The 24,189-nt window shown below is 38.1% G+C and overlaps 1 protein-coding gene and 1 long non-coding RNA gene across 2 annotated transcripts in view; both read left to right on the top strand.

The window, feature by feature from the left end:
* LOC142098060 (uncharacterized) overlaps nucleotides 1–24,189 on the top strand; it is a 404,421-nt gene that overhangs the window by 330,831 nt on the left and 49,401 nt on the right. The window lies entirely within an intron of this gene.
* ITGA4 (integrin subunit alpha 4) overlaps nucleotides 1–24,189 on the top strand; it is a 114,191-nt gene that overhangs the window by 46,145 nt on the left and 43,857 nt on the right. The window contains exons 10-11 of the mRNA XM_075180502.1: nucleotides 7,430–7,538; nucleotides 18,559–18,653. Of these exons, the coding sequence (XP_075036603.1) occupies nucleotides 7,430–7,538; nucleotides 18,559–18,653 (204 nt within the window). The remainder of the gene's footprint in view (nucleotides 1–7,429; nucleotides 7,539–18,558; nucleotides 18,654–24,189) is intronic.

Below are 24,189 nucleotides of genomic sequence, written 5' to 3'. Positions count from 1 at the left end.
AGCTGGTTCAGGGCCTATTGCAAACCCTAAAATGACAGAACAACATAGAAAAAAGAACCGGGCTGTGGAGAGTAAAATATAGACTGATTATACAGTCAATCTAATCTTGAATAACAAGGATTGGTTCAATGTATATAGAATAATTTATTGCACCAATAAATTATCGGCCGCAGACTGAGTGAATCGCCTTAAACGGGTCCATCATTTAGATTGTAATACATTTGAAACGCCTCTGGAATTTATTTATATAGGCATATTCTTCATACCTATTTTTACTTGTGGACAATACTTGGGGATCGATACTCCAACGGATTAGTACTGATTTTTGAGAATGCTTTCTTTCTTCAATTACCTATTGAGGATTCCTTATGAGTTTTTTAGGTATGATTAAGAATTGAGGTTTCACAGACTGAATATCATCAAACCAGATTTAGCAGCCCATATTGGGAGCTTGCTCCATTTTATTTTATGTCCTTGTTCTTTTACATGTTTTATATGTGTGATGTTGAATATGGTGCAATATATTATTCTATATACATTGAACCAATCCTTGTTATTCAAGATTAGATTGACTGTATAATCAGTCTACATTCTACTCTCCACAGCGCGTTCCTTTTTTGTGTATATATATATATATATATATATATATATATATATATTTATAGATATTTGCCTTGCCTCACTACTACCATTCTTTTCATATGACGTGTTGCAATGTCTGGTTCACTTACATCTATCTTAACAGCCCATCTTAACATCTAGTGCACTATAAACTACTTGGCGTAACCTGTAATCTCCAAGTCTGCTGAGTGTGATGTTCCTGTTGTATGCTTTTATAATCTATTTCTAAAAGTTGGTAAACAATAACATTACAGAGAAAAGGAAACCAGAGCTTGATCATTATCTCACTGATGTAGAGGTGCGATGTATCTGAGACAACTTTACATAGACGTCATCCTACCCACAACTTGATTGCAGATTGTAGTGCTACTAGCACTGTAGAAGATAACTAAATCTTACGCATGACTTAGCTTTTGTAAAAGAGTAACAATTACAATTCTATATGGAAATGTTTCTGGAGCTAAAGATATTGGAGATAAAGGTGTGATAATAGGTACAACAATTTCTTACACACAGAAGACCTCTTGTTTGTTAGTCTATTCGTAAGCTAAATCCTGGTCCTGGAATGGTTGAACGTTGGCTATTTAGCTATCCTTAAATTCCAGTTCCTTTTTAATTATATCTGCTGGAAATGTGTTCAAACCATCAATTTTTTTCAGTACAATTATAAAGTAAAATCTAATCTTGCCATGTCCTGCCTGTGTACATTTACATACAGCCCAACACAAATGTGCACACACAATGTCATTTTAATTGATTTTCACCTATGGACGGTTATACCAGTGCCATTATCAAGTGATAATTTGGGCTGACAATCTGCTTCACAGGTTACAAGCAAAAGCAGCATCTTCTTCCCGAGAGGCCATGTAAAGTGGGGTGATAATGATATTTTAGATTACACGTTCACAGGTGTTCAACACTTCTCAGATCGCAATGTCACATTTCGTAATAAAAATAACCTGTATTCAGCCAATTATACCAAAAGGTTATTAATTACTTCTCCCACCTGCGCTCAGTATTGTAAGTGACTTTGCATCCTGGTGAACAGACATATTTTAGCATTTTTGCTATGTGCTGGTTAAATGGCAATAACTTTTTTAATTTGTTGGGGTAATTTCACAGTGTTTTGTTTGTGACATATAGGGGTTTCTTTTTGTAGCTTTTTTTTAATAACTATTGTTTCATTTTTCATGAATATACAAAGTAAATTAACTAAAGGTGTAATGTGAGACATATATTTTGTGGGCTGGACCACTATTCATGAAAATGGCACTTATTAAGTCATTGGGAACTATCTAATATATAAATGTCTAGTGGCGTCTGTGTGTGGAAAAAATAAAACCGAGCTGCAGCGCCACCTGCTGGGCAGAGTTATACACTGACCTACTAAATTCTTAGTGTGTGTGGGAAAAAAAATTCAAAAAGGGCTGAGATTTGGTAGGGCTCAAACTCATTTTCGTGAGGTAATTTTACCTCATGAACACACATGTGTAGAGGCGTGCGTTAGTGTGTGTGTGTGTGTGTGTGTGTGTGTGTGTGTGTGTGTGTGTGGAAAAAACTATTTTCTCAAAAAGGGCTCATCCAATTGACCTGAAATTTGGTATACTGACGTTATTTGACAAAAAAATTTGAATAGTGAAGTCAGTTAACTTCCATCATCCCCCCTTCCCCCCGTGGGAGGGGTAGTAAAGGCTAAATTTACGAGTTGAGGGGTCAAACTCATTTTCGTGAGGTAATTTTACCTCATGAACACACATTAAAAAGGCCGCATGCGTCGGGAAGTAACACTCTTCCCCTGAGGAGGCCTGGGCTAGGTTCAAATGCATGACAAGAACCTTTTTAAGACCTTAAGTAGCTTGATTTGACTAGAATGCATGAGTATCATGCACGGGTTAACTTGTTGGAATATATGAGACATGAGGCACTGCTTGCTAGTGGAGTGACAGACTACTGCTCATGTATATTGGTCAAGATAGTAAAATGGCTGCCTGCATCGGTGTCTGCGTGATTTGGTGCTTTCTGCACATGCGTGATAGTGTTTTTTTGTTGGATGCGCCTAAAACAGACTTTGCGTCCGACTCTAAATGAGGTCCTCAGTGTCTGAGTTAATATTCCAGGCTAAATACAGCCAGGTGCTAAACTGAACGTGTTGCAGAAGCTTGTGTGAAAGTAAGCTGTCCGCAATGTGTCTGTTGTGTATAGTTGGGTGGGGAACAATCTGTGGATTTCAGCTGTTATAAAGTGGTTTACTGATTACTTGTTTTTCTCCGCCCTTGATCATTTATGCAGTGTGAATACAATGGTGTGAGGCTGTAAATAAGATGTGTTTTCCTTTCTGTAAAAGCCGTGTATGTCAGCACCTGTGCAGAAGTACATGTTTGCTGTATCTATTTTGCACATGGCTGCAGCTGAGCTGAGGAACTAGTTTCATATTACACATGGTTTTTCCATCAAGTCTGCTTTGTCATCTTCTAAACTGATGAAGTTTAAATAATTTAAACTAGTCTGCTAGAAAGCACAATTGTGCAGTCAGTGGGTCAGGAGGCCTAGAGTGTCCTGTTGTCTACATCACTGGCAGCTATTACTACCATCCTACGAGCCATTTTGCCACCATGTAGAGTTGTTCAATAGGTTTTCTGACAGAAACCTTAATGTGTTTACTTGCTGTTTTATTTTTTTAAAGACAATTTAGCAGTTTCCTTCCTTACTGACAGATAGCCTTCTGTGCCCCCCACAGCCATCATCATCAAACTCTTATCTCAAATGTCTTACGTTTTAAGAAGTTCCTAAAATATTTACGTACTGTATATATCTGAGAGTAGCATTAATGGCTAATTATATAAGGAAAGTTGCATTTTAGGCTTCATGTTTTGTAATTGTTTCAATATAAACAACATATTCCAAGATTCATACAATTAAATTTAATATTTGAAAACTAAACTTATATGTAAAATTAGCTGAAAAATATCAAACTGAATAAATGGTCCTAAAAATGTAGATCAGATAATAATTTCAAAGCACACCTCAGGGTGGCACTAGTTTACCTGTCTTTATGGGGTCCAATGAAGCAGAAAAGACTTTGCATGATCCCCTGCGGGTCAAATCTTTTGCGCATATGCGGACTTTAGCTGAACATTTGCATTTCACATTTTCCATTCACAGGCAGCGTTAGGCTGCAGGTGAACAGTAAGACCAGTTTGAATAATCAGTTCGTATAGGAGGGGGTTCCCAGCTGGGGCTCCCCATAGGGCCCTCTTTCCGACTGGGCACGATGGGTAGGAGCCCAGGGGCCCAGCGGGCAAGGGGGCCCAAGGCAGGATGAGAATAAAAAATTCCTGTAAAAAAACAAAAAAACAACAACTTACCTTTCTCGGTCACCTGTGGTCAGGTCAGGTAGCGATCCGGCTCCCTCCCTGGTCCCTTCTTCCGTGCTGCGCTCGCAGTGAATGCCGGACATGATGACGTCATCACACCCGACATTCACTGGGAGCACAGCACAGAGGAGTGCAGCACGGAGGAGCACAGAGCGGAGAACAGCGACAGCGACGACTCAGAAAAAAGAAGTGGAGGGGATCGGACTCGGAGAACAAGGCGATTGAATGGTAAGTTAAGAGGGATTTGATTCTCTAGCTGAAGGGAAGCTGAGTGAGCACATATATATATAAATATATATATATATATATATATATATATATATTAATCTATATATACCTATGTATATATGTATATATATATATATATATATATATATATATATATATATATATATAAATATGTATATATATATATATATATATATATATATATATATATAGGGGCCCCCGGTGCACTGCTTTGCCCGGTGGCCCATAATGTTGTTAAGATGGCCCTGGCTCCCCGAGTAGCCCCAGCATAGTAAATAGCAGCGATTTGCAGCAATACATAATGATCTACCTCCGTCTTTGCAGAATACTATGTGCCAACTAAGCTTTCACATATATTGACTGTTCATTTATTTTAATGTAAAACCAATTTTGAAGACTATTGAAGAAGCAGTTCAGTTTTACATGTACATGTATTTCAGATAAGATTATGTTACATCACCACTAGTATCTGATGAAATGTAGCTGCTTGCTCAGATAAGCAAACGACATCTCCAGTTAGTTGCTTGCAACACAAAATCTGCTCACAAAAAGATGCGATCTATATAATCTGATGTTTAGATTTAGAGGGTGGACCAGTGATTTCTTCATAACTCATAAGAGTTTCACACATTCAAACGATTTTAACAAATTGGTTTGTACTTGCCCTTGTTGTTTATTATCGTTGCCATTGGATACAGAACAGCTCTTTGCTGTGGATACAGAAGTATCCAAAGCAAGGAACGGAAAAGAGCAACGGTCATTGTAGATGAATGGCTTCTGTAATGGCACCAGAGTGAAGGGGAAACCCTGTATAGTTTTTGTGTGACTGTGGAGGAGTTTCTATGGGAAGAATTCAGCCACTATGAACCCTGCAGTTCTCTAACTGTGGAAGAACTTTGTTGAATTGCCGCCATGTGTCAGACACTGTCAGACAATGTAAAAGTTTACATTTGTATTGCTATATTCATAGGAACTAGCTAATAAACTTTTGGTGGAAATTACTGATGTTGCCAGGAGTGGAAGTGGAAATTTAAAAGTTGCGGTATGAAAAATGTAATGTAAATGTAAAGGTATGGAATATGATAGTTTTACAATCAAGGCAATAAGATTAGTGGCGGTATGGCATATCACCGTATGCACCCCAACTTCAACCACTAAGTGTTGCTATAATTCCTATGACATGCCCATTCAATAAAACATTATTTATTCCAATGTGCTAGCAAATAAAAAAGCCAGATAAGCTGTAATAAAAAAGTGGACTAGTATGTCCACGTCTCATTACGGTTAATGGTGCATGGTAAGCTTGTGCGCCCGTGTTTTTAGCCTTTGAATCTTGGAGCCTATACATCCTATTTTCATTAACAGTATGCATTAGGGTGAAGAATGCGTTCCAGGTGAGGCCCCAACCCCTGGGCGCCACTTCCAAGTAGGCGCATAGTGAGGGTGAGCCACAGTCTATACAAGAACGAGAGATATTATGTCACACTTTCAGTGTTTTAAGATGCCCACTAAACCCTGCCGCTCTAGTCACCCACCTAGGTTCACCTACTGGTAGCACCGACCTTGAGTACATAAAGTATACAATGTAAGCACAGTTCCTGTCACATGACAACTGAATCAACACCATTTCAGTTGATTTTTTGCTATTGTGTTTTTTTACATACACACACACACAAACACAATTTTGTGACTTTGGCTTGACGAACCGTTGCGGTGAATCTGTATTGAGACGAACTAGTTCCCCATCTTAACACTAAAATGTTACACTGTGTTTAAGGTCATATATTATGCAGGCAGCGTTTTGTTGGATGTTTGTGTGGGTTGTATCTGTATTTTTCAGCAGACCAGAAGTTAGAGCCAAACCTATAAAGGTCAGTGTTCTCTGTCACCTTTAACAGTGCATTCTGCATAACACATAGAGATTAGACACTGGGAAGGATCGCTGCCTGTAACAACTGTTGCAAACTTTTTGTCAACAAATATCAAGGACTGTTAAAATGGTAGCAAATATATAATGGGACTCTAGTTAACATGTAGATAAAAGGCAGATGAAAAATACTTTCAAATTATGTTGTGGACGGTACCTTTCAACACGAACTGAAATGTCAAACACCAGATAAAAGTGTGTGTAAGTTCCCATAAAACTTGCGGTGGCCTTTTTTGTAATATTGACACAGGTTTATTTGTTCACCTGACTGTTTTTTTGTTTACGTAAATAACATTGAAATTTGGGATAATATGTGTATTAACTTAATGCGTTGTTGTTTATTATATTTATATAGTTGCAACAAATTATACAGTGCTCCACAATTTCAGCATGTTTTTCAATCACTTTTTCAATCACTTCAATCATCTACCTAGGGCCACCAATAGAAACAGTGCGTTTTACATGATTTTCCCACCATTTGTAAAAACTTCAGTGAATACATCATAGGAACCAATGTTCCAAAATAATTAGTGGTGTTGAACACAGCCCCCTGTTAAGCTCTCTGCTTAACAGTTACATGGGCTGAACATTTTCAGTTTAATTTATAGGCTAGCACATATCCTTTTGGCAGTTATTATTATTATTATTATTATTATTAATAAATACATTTCCTTATCTGTCTGCTTACCTTCTGTTCTTTTGGGTGTTTGTATTATCAGGCATGATTTTACATTTTTGTTTCCCTGGTATAAAACACAACTCTGATGTACTCTACATTGGATACATTTGTCTCCATAGAACAGCTTTGTGTCCTATCCCATGGTATTGATAATAAACAACACTACCCAGTGATTTGAAGACATGACTGAAAAGGAGAGAAGCCTGAAAAGATTGCAGGGTGGCATAAATAAGCCGATAGACTTACAATAAAAAAAAAAAGCCTGTAACACTAAGGACTGCAGAGTACATGGGAATGTGTTTTTGTAACCTTAAGTAGGAAAAAAAATTCAATGATATTGATTTTTATATGTAACTTTTTCCATTTAAATAATCCGTAAATGATATTGTAGTTTCCTGAGTGTAGAAAGTAAGATGCACATTTGCAGTTATAAACATAAACGACTATTTGATATTTTAATGTTATTCTTCACTTTCATGTTAGCTGATAATCAATGAAAAATGTTTAGATGTATTGTTGCACTGATATAAAATTAAATATCCAGACACATATACAATTTCCATATTGTTTTATTTTAAGGGGAGAATGACAGAACTTGAATATGAACTTTCTGGAAGTGACCTGTATGCAGCGAGGTTTGGAGAAGTGATTACCAATCTAGGAGACCTAGATAACGATGGATTTGAAGGTATTGATGTAATTATATTTATTATTGTTATTATTACTTATAAAGCGCTAATAAATTTCAACAAAGACAGATGCAGTTACTATTACGGTAACATAGATAGCTCACCTTCAGACGCTGCAGCCCGAGGCACTGCCAATCTGCCATTACCGATGCTTTTTACTTTTGAGTGAAGCTGGTGGGGGTGTCAGATGATGAGGGGATGTTGGTCTTAGTGCTGCTGCCCCAGGGCGAGGAATGGGCATATGCCCGTAGTGAATAAACAGTAAGGGCATCTGATTCAAGCTCCGGAGATCTCTCAGGTACTTGTTTTTCTGTCGTTTCTCTTGCTCTAGCTACAGGTCTAGTCTAAATGCCGATTACTAGTGATGACGGCTGAGTTTGTATGCTAGGACATGTGTTTGCAATCAATAGCAACTATAAAAATGTATTTTATGAACAATAGACATTCATGATATTGTAATAAATGTATTTCATGGGGAGAAAAAAACTAAAAAAAAATACTTATTTTATTTTTCTAATGTTTTATCATGAATGCCTATATTATTATCAGATGACATTAATTGAATAATTTTTTCATCTGTGTGTTCTTTTGTGTCTTTATTTTTGCCATAGAACAGCTTAGTGTCGTATCCCATGGAAATTAAAATACCATAGTAATGATAATAAACAACACTACCTGGTGCTGGATGGGTGTTGGACATATCCTGCACTGTCCTGTCTAGTAGATCAGAACAGACCTACACATTCACCACACGTATCTTTACATCCGCTCTATGTTAAATTTGGACGTGCGTAATACCTGTTTTAAGTGCTTTTTTTTAAAAAAAAAAACCACATTATACGTTTAGTATGCGTCCCTCAATTAATTAGGTACTAAATGATGTAAGATGAAGTTATGCACAAATGATGGGACATTTATGACAACCAGTCAGATAACTGCAACACAAATAACAAGCAATTAGATGTTTGTACTCCAAACTGTACAAGAAAAATGGTAGTATGATTTGTTGCATATTTTTTGCAAAGTTCTCCAGTTTTCATAAACTTTGACCATCATCATTTGTTTATATAGCGCCACTAATTCCGCAGTGCTGTACAGAGAACTCCCTCACATCAGTCCCTGCCCCATTGGAGCTTACGGTCTAAATTCCCTAACACACACACACAGACTAGGGTCAATTTGTTAGCAGCCAATTAACCTACCAGTATGTTTTTGGAGTGTGGGAGGAAATCGGAGCACCCGGAGGAAACCCATGCAAACATACAAATTCCTCACAGATAAGGCCATGGGAATTTAACTCATGACCCCAGTGCTTTGAGGCAGAAGTGCTAACCATTGAGCCACCGTGCTGCCCAATATTTTAAGACATTTTAATTAAGTACATTTAGTAATAGTTTAATATATGTGTTATAGAGCTATTTCAGCTTAGTAAAACAAAAACACTCTCCTGTTGTTTTTGGGAAGGACAAGTAAATATTATACTATTTTTATTGCAAATGAGGTGAGCAAATGCACCAACAGATCATGTTTAATTTTAGTACTTGCTCATACAAATAAATACAAAAATGCAAATACATTTGTTTTTTTTTAAACTAGCATATTTGGAAAAGGAAAGTTAAAGACCTTACTTATAAACGTTTGTTGATTTGAATTTAAAGCTGCAATCCCATGAAAATATGAGATGTGTTTTATAACATAAATCACTGTGGCAGACTATAAGAATAAGCTTGGTTATTACCATTTTTCATTGGTTTGTTTCATCAGACTGCTATTAATGATTTGTAGTTCTGTACAGTGTCATGTGCCTACCATGGCAACCACAGTTACATGGCATGTAATGTAAGCGCCTATGGAATGCCCCCTTGAACTCAGTATGCACTGTGAAATGCAATCCCTTCTCTTCCCTCTGTCATTACATGACATACTGAGCGCCTAAATCTGTGAGTGTGACTGACAGCCATACTAGTCTGACCCCCAGAGAGATTTTGAAAAAGAAGGTTATGATTTCTAAGCTTTTATGTTTATGAATATGACGGTACATTTCTTCCTAAAATATAGCGGATGTGATATAATGTATACTGTGGATTGTATGCCTGCTTAGTTTGTACTGCGTTTGTTTTTTAAACATTTGGTGGTACTATGTTTTCTCTACTACATTTTAAGTTTACAGGCAGGTAAATAAAGTTAGTGTACTTAAGAATATCACTCCAACAGTCATGTGTTTCTAATGTCTTGATTTCATCTGGGTTTAAGGACAGGGACATATTACATATTGGATATGGTTATAGTGAACTGACAGTGGTGGATTGGGATGTTGCCTGGGCACTTTTGTTGATATTTTTTTAATTCAGAAATGTCGGGAGGCATGTCAGCAGGTAGTAGGAGTATCTACCATGTCATATAGGTCTATTAGGTCTTTTAAGGGCAGATGACTATTTAGTAATAAAAAAAAAGAAAAAGTGCAATAAATCTAGATTTAAAACCGTGACTAGAGCATAGCCCATTACAAGGAAACTATGATTTAGCAGCCAAATGAAAATATGTTCCCTTTAAAACTCCACTCCCCACACACAATACGATCCTGTGCAAACATCAAGTTTGCGGCTGCTGACACCTGACTGCTGTCTGCTTGCTACTAATTTCAGTGCTGAATGCGCTGGGCAGCACGAATGAATAGTAAGCAGACATTGTCTCACACAAGGACTCACTGTCCTATTAGCGGTTTACGGCCTAAAAGAGTCATGTTCCCTTCTTGCTCTGAACCAATCAGTGTTCAGATCAGAGAAGGTGCTGGATGGTATGAGCCTATTATTGGTTCACAGCATCCAGAGCCTTACTTACTTTGTTAAGCAATTGATACACAGAGCAAGAAGAAAGAGTCAGTAGGTCCTTGCAGGGAGCAGGCTTTGTTAATACTTGTAGTTTATTATTTTTCTTATTTGGCTTCTACTAAGGCTCATCATATTATTGTTAGCAGCAGATAGGAATTAGCTTATTATTGCTGGTACAAGCTATGGTTCAGCATATCATTGTTGGTACCAGATATGGCTCAGCAAATTATTGTTGTACCAGATATGGCTCAGTATATTATTGTTGGCACCTGATATGGCTCAGCAAATTATTGTTGTACCAGATATGGCTCAGCATATAATTGTTGGCATCAGATATGGCTCAGCATATTATTGTTGACTCCAGATATGGCTCAGCATATTATTGTTGACTCCAGATATGGCTCAGCATGTCAATGTTGGCACCAGATATGGCTCAGCACATATGTGTTGGCAACAGATATGGTTCAGTATAGTATTGATGGTACCAGATATGGCTCAGCATATTATTGGCATCAGATATGGCTCAGCATATTATTGTTGACTCCAGATATGGCTCAGCATATTATTGTTGACTCCAGATATGGCTCAGCATGTCAATGTTGGCACCAGATATGGCTCAGCACATTTGTGTTGGCAACAGATATGGTTCAGTATAGTATTGATGGTACCAGATATGGCTCAGCATATTATTGGCACCAGATATGGCTCAGCATAGTATTGTTGGCACCATATATGGCTCAGCATATTATTGTTGGCACCATATATGGCTCAGCATAGTATTGTTGGCACCATATATGGCTCAGCACATTATTGCTGTACCAGATATGGCTCAGCATATTATTGATGGCACCAGATATGGTTCAGCATTTTACTGTTGGCAACAAACATGACTCAGAATATTATTGTTGACTCCAGATATGGCTCAGCACATTTTTGTTGGCAACAGATATGGTTCAGTATAGTATTGATGGTACCAGATATGGCTCAGCATATTATTGGCACCAGATATGGCTCAGCATATTAATGTTGGCACCAGATATGGCTCAGCACATTATTGCTGTACCAGATATGGCTCAGCATATTATTGATGGCACCAGATATGGTTCAGCATTTTACTGTTGACAACAAACATGGCTCAGAATATTATTGTTGTACTGCAGCTTAATCCCAGTTCTCACAGATTATAAATGTGTGTCAGTGTTCCATTATAAGGTGCCAAGAAATGGTCACAGGGAGCCCTTTCAATTAAGTCTTACTGAGACAGCAAAATATTAATTGAAACTGTTTGTTCCTTCTTGCAGCAAGTTAACAAAACACAACTCGAAGAGCCAATCAGATAGACACAAATAAAATCCCACAAAATAAATGCAGACGTTTTACTTGCAGTAGTGAAACCTTAACAGAATTGGTTAAGTGGTGATAATTTACCATGAAAAGGGCGAGGTGTTTTGTGGCTTTTTCTTAAAGTCATTATTATTTTTTTACTAGTTAGATTTGAAACATACACTTTAAGAGACATATAGATGTGTGTTTTCTGTAAAAAAAAGTAAATTGGGACAGAGTTTCCCACCTTCCGAAGATTGTATTGTTTTGTGCATGCATCTGTGCGACGTTTACTAAGCATGTTGCTTTTTCTTTCTCATTCTGATCTTTGCAGTCCTGTATTTATATGCTTAGGCAGTTGTTGCCCTGGAATACAGCACAATGCAGAGACAACAAAAGTTGTAGAGTTTTTTCAACATCTATGTATTTCAGGTTTAAGTATTTTATTGATTCAAAACTTCACAGAGTAGGAGTGACAGGATGAAAATTTAGGAAATAAAATATTGCAAATAGCATAATTCAACCTTTAAAACACTTGTAGACTTTTAATCATTATATTATATCTTTAGCACCATTTGTAAAGTGCTACGTAGTTTGCTGGCGCTATATAAATAAATGTTGATGATGATGATGATGTGCATGTACAGCACAGTGGCTTAGTGGTTAGCATTTTGGCCTTACAGCACTGGGGTCATGAGTTAAATTCCCAACCATTGCCTTATCTGTGTGGAGTTTGTATGTGCTCCCGTTTCCTCACACACCCCAAAAACAAACTGGCAGGTCAATTGGCTGCTATCAAATTGACCCTTGTGTTAGGGAATTTAGATTGTAAGCTCCTATGTGGCAGGGACTGATATGAGTGAGTTATTTTGGTGTCTGTTTTCACTCCTGTATTACTCATATATTGTATTTACTAATACTATAGTTTGCCAAGATAAGAATGACTTCTTCCATAGCTTTGTTATATGTTTTATAATATCCAACATAAGGTTTCTAATTAACGTATTATTTTCCCATTCGTTTCACAAGACTCCCTAAAAATGCATATAGTGTGTTTAATTTTATTTGTATCTTTCTCTGTATATGTATCTTTAATTTTATTGTAATTATTTGTATTGTATTTCTATAACTTTTGTTATCTTGCTGTACATGTCCACCGGATGCGTTTGAAACTTCCAATTTCCTTACATGCGCTAAAGCATTTATCTGAATTTCTTGCATGATTGTAATTATTTACCTGACATGGTATAATTTATGCCATGTGTAGGTTCTTCCAGATTAACTAGTGTTCTATAATAAATAATTTTTACTCATATTATTTTTTTTTACTGCCAAATGTTAAAAAAGTGATGGCTAAAACAACAGAGGGAAGGCAGAGAGAGAAAACAATGTTTTCATTAAGTATTCCATGCATGTAGAACCCAGTAAATTAAAGTCAACTTAATTTGCATATCACCTTCGATATTAGTGAGATTTGTAGGTTGATATCCAAAATTATAGATGTAATTGCCATTTGGGAAAGCTATTTGTGTTGGCAACTGAGCTTCAGTTACCCCTCTTCCAATGTACATCGTAATAGTCAGGGTATTTGTTGCTTTTGTCTGAAATTACTACTAGACTGGTTGTTTTGAAGTTCTGAAACTCGGTGGTGAAAGCCACCACAGTTCCTGAAACTGCAAAATTCTCATATAAAAAGGGCACTTAAAGCTATACGTTCAAAATGTCCTTTATGTACATTCACAATGCTTAGCTGTTCTTAACCTGGTCACTTGACCTCTGTTTGTCCATATGTGTAAGGTTTTGTTTTACTTTTTAACAAGCCCTAAAGATAGAAGACTGATCACTCCAAAATATTTTAAGGAAGGCTTGTCAATGGTACAGCTGTATTTACAAGTGTACATAAACAAACAATGACCATATGGCCAGTATACCTATTTATAAATATCTGCAGGCCATGCAATTCAACTGTGTTCATTTTAAGGTTTACGTATATATTGATTTATTTTATGCATTTAGCAATAAAAGACCTAGGTAAAGTATTTATCCTGGATTCCATAGTTTTAATATTTCTGCTACTACTTGTTCTCAATGCACGATGCAACTTGCATGTCTTCTACTGTCATGGATACGTATGTATTGTTTTAAACCTTGCACTGAACCTGTGATGTACTGTTCAGAGTTCAGCTAATAAGAAGCACTAGTTTTTCAGTTATTCATTCATAAATCTGTGGAACGTACAGTATAATCATTCTCTATGTATGTTTCCACTTGGCTTTACAACACAGCATGCTCAACGGATTTTAAAGTTCTGATCTTTGGTTTGGCATCTTCCACAGTGATTTTGGCTTGGTCTATGAAATTCAATTACTTTTCCTTATATCTGTTGATTGGAGTCAGCTGCTCCTTGTCAATTCCTACACTCTCCTGACTGACATTCAGCTTTGTGTTTTCTCTGGAACGTACTTCCAGATTAACCCTGGAAAGGTCAGAGGTTTACAGAAAAATAGCCAACATATATATAGACCAATATAGTAAAACTTTAAAAGAACTCAACATAAGATTGTAACGAGAGTGGAAGATTGTTAAACTAGCTAGCATATAGTTCTTTTGTGTAATTTTAGGCTGTTGCCTGTTGTGATAATAATGCCGGGAAATGAAAGGACCTGTAAATGATTACAGGAACATAGAGTATAGGTTTGAGCATAAGGTGTCCTCATCAAAAGGCCATTAAAGATAAGGAGGGGGGTGAGACATCATAGTGTTCCTTTATACACAGTTTTTTCTTCTTTGTTTTTTATCATCAATGATATTTATTGAAAGAACTTTTCAAAACTTGGGGAACAGAAAACAAAAAATGATGACAAAAACAACCACAAATAGGGTGATTAAGGTGGAGACAACGGGGGTAAAGCGGGAACAGAGTAGTGTCTCTATGTTACAGTTCTCAATACAACACCATATAATACCATAGATTCCAATTATACAGTCAGATTATGAGCTTGGTGCAGACTCAGGTTCAATTAACAGACACTTATTTTTTTATAAATATAATTGTAGCATACGTTATAATCAGAGTTTGGGTAAATTCACAGATAACTCTCAAGCACTAGCAGATCTAGAGGGGGGATTGGGGCTATCGCGCCCTTTCCTAGCAGCAATCTTCATACCTTAAAATTGCTGCTGAGAGGTCCAATCTTTGGGCAAAAAGGTGGCATGGCCCACCAGGACCAACTAAGCAGAGTGAAGGAGGGGCGTGGCTATGTGAAATCAACCCCCCCTAAAATCATTCTAGGTCCGCCCCTGCTCATAAGTGTACAAGTTACCTTGAATATGGCGTGCAGTTTCGGACACATCAATGTAAGAAGGACATAAGAGAACATGAGAGGGTTTAGATGCATGGAACCTCATTATTAAAGGCAATGGATGGGACAGATTTTTTTTTCTTTAAAAGCTAGGCTTCTTAATTTTGGAAAAATTGTACTTTAGAGGTTACTTAATTAATATGCACAAATATATATAAGGTTAATGGCAAGGTTTATCAAGTGACATTTATATCAAGGACCATACAGAGGACAAGGGCTCATCAGTTGGAAATAGAGGAAAGCATGATTCACCATCATCCTAGGAAGGGGATAGGGTGATTAAGCTGTGGAATTCCTTATCACATGAGCTGGAGATGGCAAATGAAATCAGAATGAAAAAATATTTTGGACGCCTTTCTTTCAAAAATTCTATCTGTAGGTATAATTAGTAGAAGCTATTATGGGTTTGATTGACCCAGGAAATTTATTCCTTTGCCAATTTTGAGATGAGGAAGGGATTCTCTTGTCCCTGTGCAGCTAAATTTGCCACTGTTTCACTGGGGTTTTGGTTTCTTCTGGATCAACACAATTAGAATTGACAACAGATTGAGCTCAATAGACCTGAGTCAAAACGCAGATGTGGGTCAGAAGCAGCTTGATAAATAAGGTGTTTTCAATGGAGGGAACGGTGTGTGACATGGTTGAGAATAAAAGTGATACATCTTGTTTTTGTGGATGTGGTTTCCTGTCACAAAAAGGAGAAATAAGTAAACAGACCGCTGATTTTGGTTTGCAAAGCATATTATTTAAGGCCCGGACACTTAGCAAAATTGTGGTCAGTGTAAAAAAAAAAATTGAAGAACAGCAATATTATTAAAAATAATAAATTCCAGGTTTTAATGACAGTTACAGTATAAATATACAATATAAACTATATTTTATAATATTCTAAAATATACAAATATAAGACGACAGTATTCACTTTTATCTGAAGTTTTAATTATCATTAAGTATTTTCATAATCAGTTTTGCCAGTGTCCCCTCCACTCATATTAATCAATCTAAGTGTGAAGGGCAAAAAGACTCGTATTGTGGAATTACCTTCATGGGTATATATAAAGGAGAAGAAAATGGCAATAAAATTAAAAATACTTTTATTACAAAGAAGAAGAAGAAGAACCCGCATGTGATAATGGTTACCATCATAGCTGGAGCTATGCTTCTTGTGTTCCAAAGGATGACACCCCGGCTACACTTTGGACCCTTTCTCAATGGCATGAAATCTAACATTGTTTGTATACTTAAATAATCTTTATTCTGATCCAACTGACGGACTTACCTGGTGAGTGCAGAACAAAGGGTCTATTTATGACCCCAGGGGGGTAGCCTTCAATAAGTACCGCATAGGGAAGTACCGCTGCGATCCCTATGCCGGAGTGCTCTTGGAGAGGCTTATGGGGACAGCAGTAATCTATGATTTCTCAAAGGTTTACATCGGCATTTTGGCTCTCCGACACTTCTTAAATAGACCCCAATGTCTTTCTGCCTCATGCGTCACTGTTGCTCAGCATTGAGGAACCAACTTAAGTAAACATGAAACTGGGCTGCTCACCGGGGGATGTTTATCAGCAGCCCAGATCCTGATAGTACTCAGCTTATGAGTCAGGCTCGGTTGCAACACCTATTGCTATATCACTTGCCTGCTCATACATAGAGCATAGTTTTACTCTAAATTACTGTTAGTAAGCAAATAATAGTATAGTGCTAGTTATACGCTAGTAAGTTCATATGGGTGAAAAACCTGGAGTATTTGTTCTCTATGAGGCAGATTCAATTTCCAGCGTTCTCAAGGCCCGCGCATTATTACCGTTACTACGGTAAGAGCTGCGCATTATTACCGTTACTATGGTAATAGCTGCACATTATTACCGTTACTGCGGTAAGAGCTGCGCATTATTACCGTTACTGCGGTAAGAGCTGCACATTATTACCGTTACTGCGGTAAGAGCTGCATATTATTACCGGTACTGCGGTAAGAGCTGCATATTATTACCGGTACTGCGGTAAGAGCTGCATATTATTACTGTTACTATGGTAATAGCTGCACATTATTACCGTTACTGCGGTAAGAGCTGCCCATTATTACTGTTACTACGGTAAGAGCTGCACATTATTACCGTTACTGTGGTAAGAGCTGCATATTATTACCAGTACTGCGGTAATAGCTGCACATTATTACTGTTACTGCGGTAATAGCTGCACATTATTACTGTTACTGCGGTAATAGCTGCGCATCATTACCATTACTTAGGTAAATTCTCCGCTGATCTGCGATGAAATTACCATAGTAACGGTAATAGTGCAGAGGCAGCGTTGTTCTAAAGAACAATGCAGGGAATTGAATCTACCTTTATAGCAGGGCCGCACGCAGGATTGCGACCCAAAAAAGAAAACCCCACGAGAGTGACGGGCGCATGTGCAGCAGCTCAGTTTTGGCAGCGCTGTCCTATGCAGCAGCCGCGGCGCTGTCAAAGAAGCGTCCGCGGCGGTGCTGTATACAATACAGCACCGCCGCGGATGGTTCTTTGACAGCGCTGCAGCTGCTGTATAGGACAGTGCCGCTATGGTGGGCACTAAGTTAGCGCTGGGGGGGGCGGTTTGTGGAGACTCAGAAACCCTTCCTGCGTGCGCCACTGATCAGTGTATTGTAACAATGATGGGCCAAGCTGAGAGAGAAAGTAAGTAGATGTGCATGAAGGGATCATTGATCCCTATAGAGGAAGGCAGTGTGCATGGACATGGCCATTATAATAGAACGTAGGACATACAGAATGTAGGACATACTGTATCTATTAAGACGTCAATTATCCTTTCTATCCCTCCATTCATCATCTACCCATGTTCCCTTCATCATTAAATGCAATGAAAGATTGAAAATAATAATAAAAATAATTCATATACATCACTGGTAATAAATATACTATTTGTGATGTTTTAGCTTTTTGTAGGCCATTAGGTCATTTTAATGTATTCGTATCATTTACATAGCAGAAGTTACTCACATATCAAATATTTGCGAAATGTAAATAAGGTCTTCAAGTCCTTTAATTTTTTTACTAATGTTTATGTTATGTGCATAAGATTGCTGCAATTATATAAATATTTATTTTTTTTTGTTTTCTGAAAAGACTAGTGTAAAAAAAATACAAATCTACTTAATAAGTCAGGAGCACAAGTCAGTAGTCTTGTAAAGAGCAGTCATAATTTATTATGAAATAATTATTCCTAAGTATTAGGAAGAATATGGTTGTTTAAATGGACGATGTGTAACACTGCCACCTTGTGATTTAACATAATATTACCTGTGTTTGCTGTGCGCTTCTATTCCTTCCTTCTTCAGGTATTTGATAGATTGTAAATTGTTTGCGTTAAAGTTCCGTTGTAACTATTGTATGAGATATTTTAATAAGCTTCAGCCAACCAGGACTTGGCAATACTACTTATTGTGATTGAAGTATAAATAGTAAAATTGTATTTCATACATTTTTTTTATTTTTGTGCAGATGTGGCCATTGGGGCTCCACAAGAAGAAAACCTGCAAGGTGCTATTTATATTTATAATGGACGAGAAAAAGGAATTACACCTTCGTTTACACAGGTATTTGACTCTCTAATCTTTTGTTCTAGGTGAAACTGTAATGCTCACCTACAGTACTAAATAAATACCTAGGTGCCTTCAAAATACAAAATAACCATTTTGTCTTATTGGCTGTGCATTAAAAAATAAAAAAAAATCTGCATTAATTACCATACATTTTTCGTTAAAAAGCTGTAATATCTGTAAGCCTAGCAAAGACACCAGAATTATCCTGAGTCTTAAGAGACTATAATTTTGTCTTGAGTCGAAAGTCCCAATTATGTGATTTTTGCCCTGCACCCCTTATGTCTTAAAGTGGCACTGAACACCGCCACAGACAACTGGTTAGATTGAGAGCTTAAATGTCACTAGAAAAAGTTACAGGTTACTGTATCAGAGCAAAGCCCCTCATATTGAAGCTAACAGGCTTGTGGGAAATCAGATGGCTGCTATGTAAATGACATTTTCCAGACGTCTGCTGTCCTGAACAGGAGCAGCTTATTTGCATATCGTCTCCATGGAATACTTTAAAACTCTTTCTGACCCTTTATAATTGTTCCAGTGATACTGCAGCAGATCAAGAACAACATAATGCAATCTAATTTATGATATTGTTTCTTCCCCCACTCAAGCATAAGCTATTATAGGAAAAATGTATATTGTGGGTAGAATATATCATGCCTGTATTTACCATATAAGAAAACTAGCACTGTACAGGGACTGCAATGGTTTTCTGTTTATTTATTTTTGCTAGTCTTCTTTTTTTGTTACTTGACTTTACCAACTAATTAAAAATAATGTCCAGGTGATGCTGGACATTGGGGCACAAACATCTCAGATGTATAGTTACTGATTTATGACTATATAATGAATAATGTGATATATGCAATGCACTTTAGAGTGCATTGCATATGTCACATTATTAATTAGGGAATGCTAATATTATATATGTAAAATCTTAAATATGAATTAATGACCAGCACCATTTAATTAATATCTACAGAGTAAACAAGCTAGAAGATGCAATTTTGAGCCTTGCATGTGCTGCAGGGAGGGAGGGCACATTTAAATTGAATCGAATTGTAAAAATAAACCAAACTGGTGGTAGTCAGTATTTCCCCTGTAATAACGCCGACCACAGTTAGCCCGACATAAAAATTGCGATTACTATAAGCCTGAAAAGGAGGAAATAGGGACTTACCATTTAGCAGACATAGAGGTTTCCCTACACGCTTAATTGCCTGCAATTGTCCAATGTGACTTTCTAAAATATATGCAATTAAGCATGTAGAGAAACTTCTATGTCTGCATTATTGCAGCTGAAAATACGTACCCCATTATTGCAGCCAAAAATACGTACCCCACCCAAGCAAACAGTATTTTTCCCTTAATGAAAAAAAATGCATTTGTACCCATTACATCGCAACATTTTGTCTAAATGCAAATTGACTCCCTTTTTTGTGGGTTTGCCCGTAACTCTAAATGTTCCCCAGTGTCCAAAGATACTGACTATCAGTCACTATTGTTTGCTTTTTCCTATATGCTACATTTCCTTCGCATAATGATTATATAGCACATTCATATATAAAACATACAAAAAAACCACCTCCACGGAGATTGGGTTTATTCTCACAGGATGTTATTTATAAACACATATGAATGAGAACATATAAAGTGAGTAATTCCAAGCCAGTTCTCTTATCATTTTCATATACAGTTCCCTTTAGGAACTGACCTTTTACCTATATATTCCTTTTGTGTTTATGTTGGCTTCAGCAATAAAATCAAGTAAAGCAAATGATAATAGTATATCTAACAGTAATGATAAGATATGTGATTCTCTGTTGCAATATGTAACACATTTGTTACTAGAAATATATTTGTGCCAATTCATCACATCTATGTTAGTATTTATTCCAAGTCTTTATTCCAGTTTTTTGTATTACCATTTTATACGCTTTTATTAACTTTATACATATTTTCTGTTTATATTTTTTTCTTCAAAGTTTTCTGTTTTGTTTCTTGACTGCCTTATGAACTTGTGTTATATTTATTGTTTTACATCTTTGTATAAAAGATGCCTCATATACCTTATGGCAGTGGTTCACAAACGTTTCCAGTTTACTGCACCCTTAGAGTCTCCATAATTTTTTTAAAGCTCTCCTAATCCAAAATAATTTCCAAGCAGTCCCATTTTCATGTTCTCACACTGCCCCTTTAAGTTCTCACACTGTGTCCCTTCATGTTCTCACACTGCCCCTTCATGTTCTCACACTGTGTCCCTTCATTTCCTCACACTGTGTCCCTTCATGTTCTCACACTGCCCTTCATGTTCTCACACTAACCATTCATGTCCTCACACTGCCCCTTCATATTTTTACACTATGTCCCTTCATGTTCTCACACTGCCCCTTCATGTCCTCAAACTGCCCCTTCATGTCCTCACACTGCCCCTTCATGTCCTCACACTGCCCCTTCATGTCCTCACACTGCCCCTTCATGTTCTTACACTGCCCCTTCATGTCCTCACCCTGTGCCCCTTTATGGTCTCACACTGCCCCTTCATGTCCTCACCCTGTGCCCCTTTATGGTCTCACACTGCCCCTTCATGTTCTCACACTGCCCCTTCATGTTCTCACACTATCTCTTCATGTTCTCACACTACCTCTTCATGTTCTCACATTACCCCTTGATGTTCTCACACTGCCCTTCATGTTCTCACACTGCCCCTTCATGTCCTCACACTGTGTCCCTTCATGTCCTCATATTGTGTCCCTTCATGTCCTCATATTGTGTCCCTTCATGTGCTCACACTACCTCTTCATGTTCTCACACTGCTCCTTTATGTCCTCACACTGCCCCTTCATGTTCTCACACTGCCCCTTCATGGCCTCATACTGTGTCCATTCATGTCCTCACACTGCCCCTTCATGTTCTCACACTACCTCTTCATATTCTCACACTGCTCCTTTATGTCCTCACATTGCCCCTTCATGTTCTCACACTGCCCCTTCATGTCCTCACACTGTGTCCCTTCATGTCCTCATATTGTGTCCCTTCATATTCTTACACTGTGTCCCTTCATGTACTCACACTGCCCCTTCATGTCCTCACATTGCCCCTTCATGTCCTCACACTGCCCCTTCATGTTCTCACACTGCCCCTTCATGTCCTCACCCTGTGCCCCTTTATGGTCTCACACTGCCCCTTCATGTCCTCACCCTGTGCCCCTTTATGGTCTCACACTGCCCCTTCATGTTCTCACACTGCCCCTTCATGTTCTCACACTATCTCTTCATGTTCTCACACTACCTCTTCATGTTCTCACATTGCCCCTTGATGTTCTCACTCTGCCCTTCATGTTCTCACACTGCCCCTTCATGTCCTCACACTGTGTCCCTTCATGTCCTCATATTGTGTCCCTTCATGTCCTCATATTGCGTCCCTTCATGTTCTCACACTACCTCTTCATGTTCTCACACTGCCCCTTCATGTTCTCACACTGCCCCTTCATGTTCTCACACTATCTCTTCATGTTCTCACACTACCTCTTCATGTTCTCACATTGCCCCTTGATGTTCTCACACTGCCCTTCATGTTCTCACACTGCCCCTTCATGTCCTCACACTGTGTCCCTTCATGTCCTCATATTGTGTCCCTTTATGTCCTCATATTGTTACCCTTCATGTGCTCACACTACCTATTCATGTTCTCACACTGCTCCTTTATGTCCTCACACTGCCCCTTCATGTTCTCCCACTACCTCTTCATGTTCTCACACTGCTCCTTTATGTCCTCACACTGCCCCTTCATGTTCTCACACTGCCCCTTCATGTTCTCACACTATCTCTTCATGTTCTCACACTACCTCTTCATGTTCTCACATTGCCCCTTGATGTTCTCACACTGCCCTTCATGTTCTCACACTGCCCCTTCATGTTCTCACACTGTGTCCCTTCATGTCCTCATATAGTGTCCCTTCATGTCCTCACACTGTGTCCTTTCATGTTCTCACACTACCTCTTCATGTTCTCACACTGCTCCTTTATGTCCTCACACTGCCCCTTCATGTCCTCATACTGTGTCCCTTCATGTCCTCACACTGTGTCTCTTCATGTCCTTACATTGTGTCCCTTCATGTCCTCACACTGCCCTTCATGTTCTCACACTGCCGCTTCATGTCCTAACACTGTGTCCCTTCATGTCCTCACACTGTCCTTCATGTTCTCACATTGCCCCTTTATGTCTTTACACTGTGTCCCTTCATGTCCTCATATTGTGTCCCTTCATGTTCTCACACTACCTCTTCATGTTCTCACACTACCCCTGAATGAGAACATATAAAGTGAGTAATTCCAAGCCAGTTCTCTTATCGTTTTCATATACAGTTCCCTTTAGGAACTGACCTTTTACCTATATATTCCTTTTGCGTGTATGTTGACTTCAGCAATAAAATCAAGTAAAGCAAATGATAATAGTATATCTAACAGTAATAATAAGATATGTGATTCTCTGTTGCAATATGTAACACATTTGTTACTAGAAATATATTTGTGCCAATTCATGACATCTATGTTAGTATTTATTCCAAGTCTTTATTCCAATTTTTTGTATTACCATTTTATACGCTTTTATTAACTTTATACATATTTTCTGTTTATTTTTTTTTCTTCAAAGTTTTCTGTTTTGTTTCTTGACTGCCTTATGAACTTGTGTTATATTTATTGTTTTACATCTTTGTATAAAAGATGCCTCATATACCTTATGGCAGTGGTTCACAAACGTTTCCAGTTTACTGCACCCTTAGAGTCTCCATAATTTTTTTAAAGCCCTCCTAATCCAAAATAATTTCCAAGCAGTCCCGTTTTCATGTTCTCACACTGCCCCTTCAAGTTCTCACACTGTGTCCCTTCATGTTCTCACACTGCCCCTTCATGTTCTCACACTGTGTCCCTTCATTTCCTCACACTGTGTCCCTTCATGTTCTCACACTGCCCTTCATGTTCTCACACTACCCATTCATGTCCTCACACTGCCCCTTCATATTCTTACACTGTGTCCCTTCATATTCTCACACTGCCCCTTCATGTCCTCACACTGCCCCTTCATGTCCTCACACTGCCCCTTCATGTTCTCACACTGCCCCTTCATGTCCTCACCCTGTGCCCCTTCATGTCCTCACCCTGTGCCCCTTTATGGTCTCACACTGCCCCTTCATGTTCTCACACTGCCCCTTCATGTTCTCACACTGCCCCTTCATGTTCTCACACTATCTCTTCATGTTCTCACACTACCTCTTAATGTTCTCACACTGCCCCTTGATGTTCTCACTCTGCCCTTCATGTTCTCACACTGCCCCTTCATGTCCTCACACTGTGTCCCTTCATGTCCTCATATTGTGTCCCTTCATGTTCTCACACTACCTCTTCATGTTCTCACACTGCTCCTTTATGTTCTCACACTGCCCCTTCATGGCCTCATACTGTGTCCATTCATGTCCTTACACTGCCCCTTAATGTTCTCACACTACCCCTCATGTTCTCACACTGCCCCTTCA

The sequence above is a fragment of the Mixophyes fleayi genome, chromosome 7, assembly GCF_038048845.1.
Source record: "Mixophyes fleayi isolate aMixFle1 chromosome 7, aMixFle1.hap1, whole genome shotgun sequence".
NCBI classification, from domain to species: domain Eukaryota; kingdom Metazoa; phylum Chordata; class Amphibia; order Anura; family Limnodynastidae; genus Mixophyes; species Mixophyes fleayi.
Note: the sequence above shows the minus strand (reverse complement) of the source record. Positions and strands in the feature narration are given on the sequence as shown.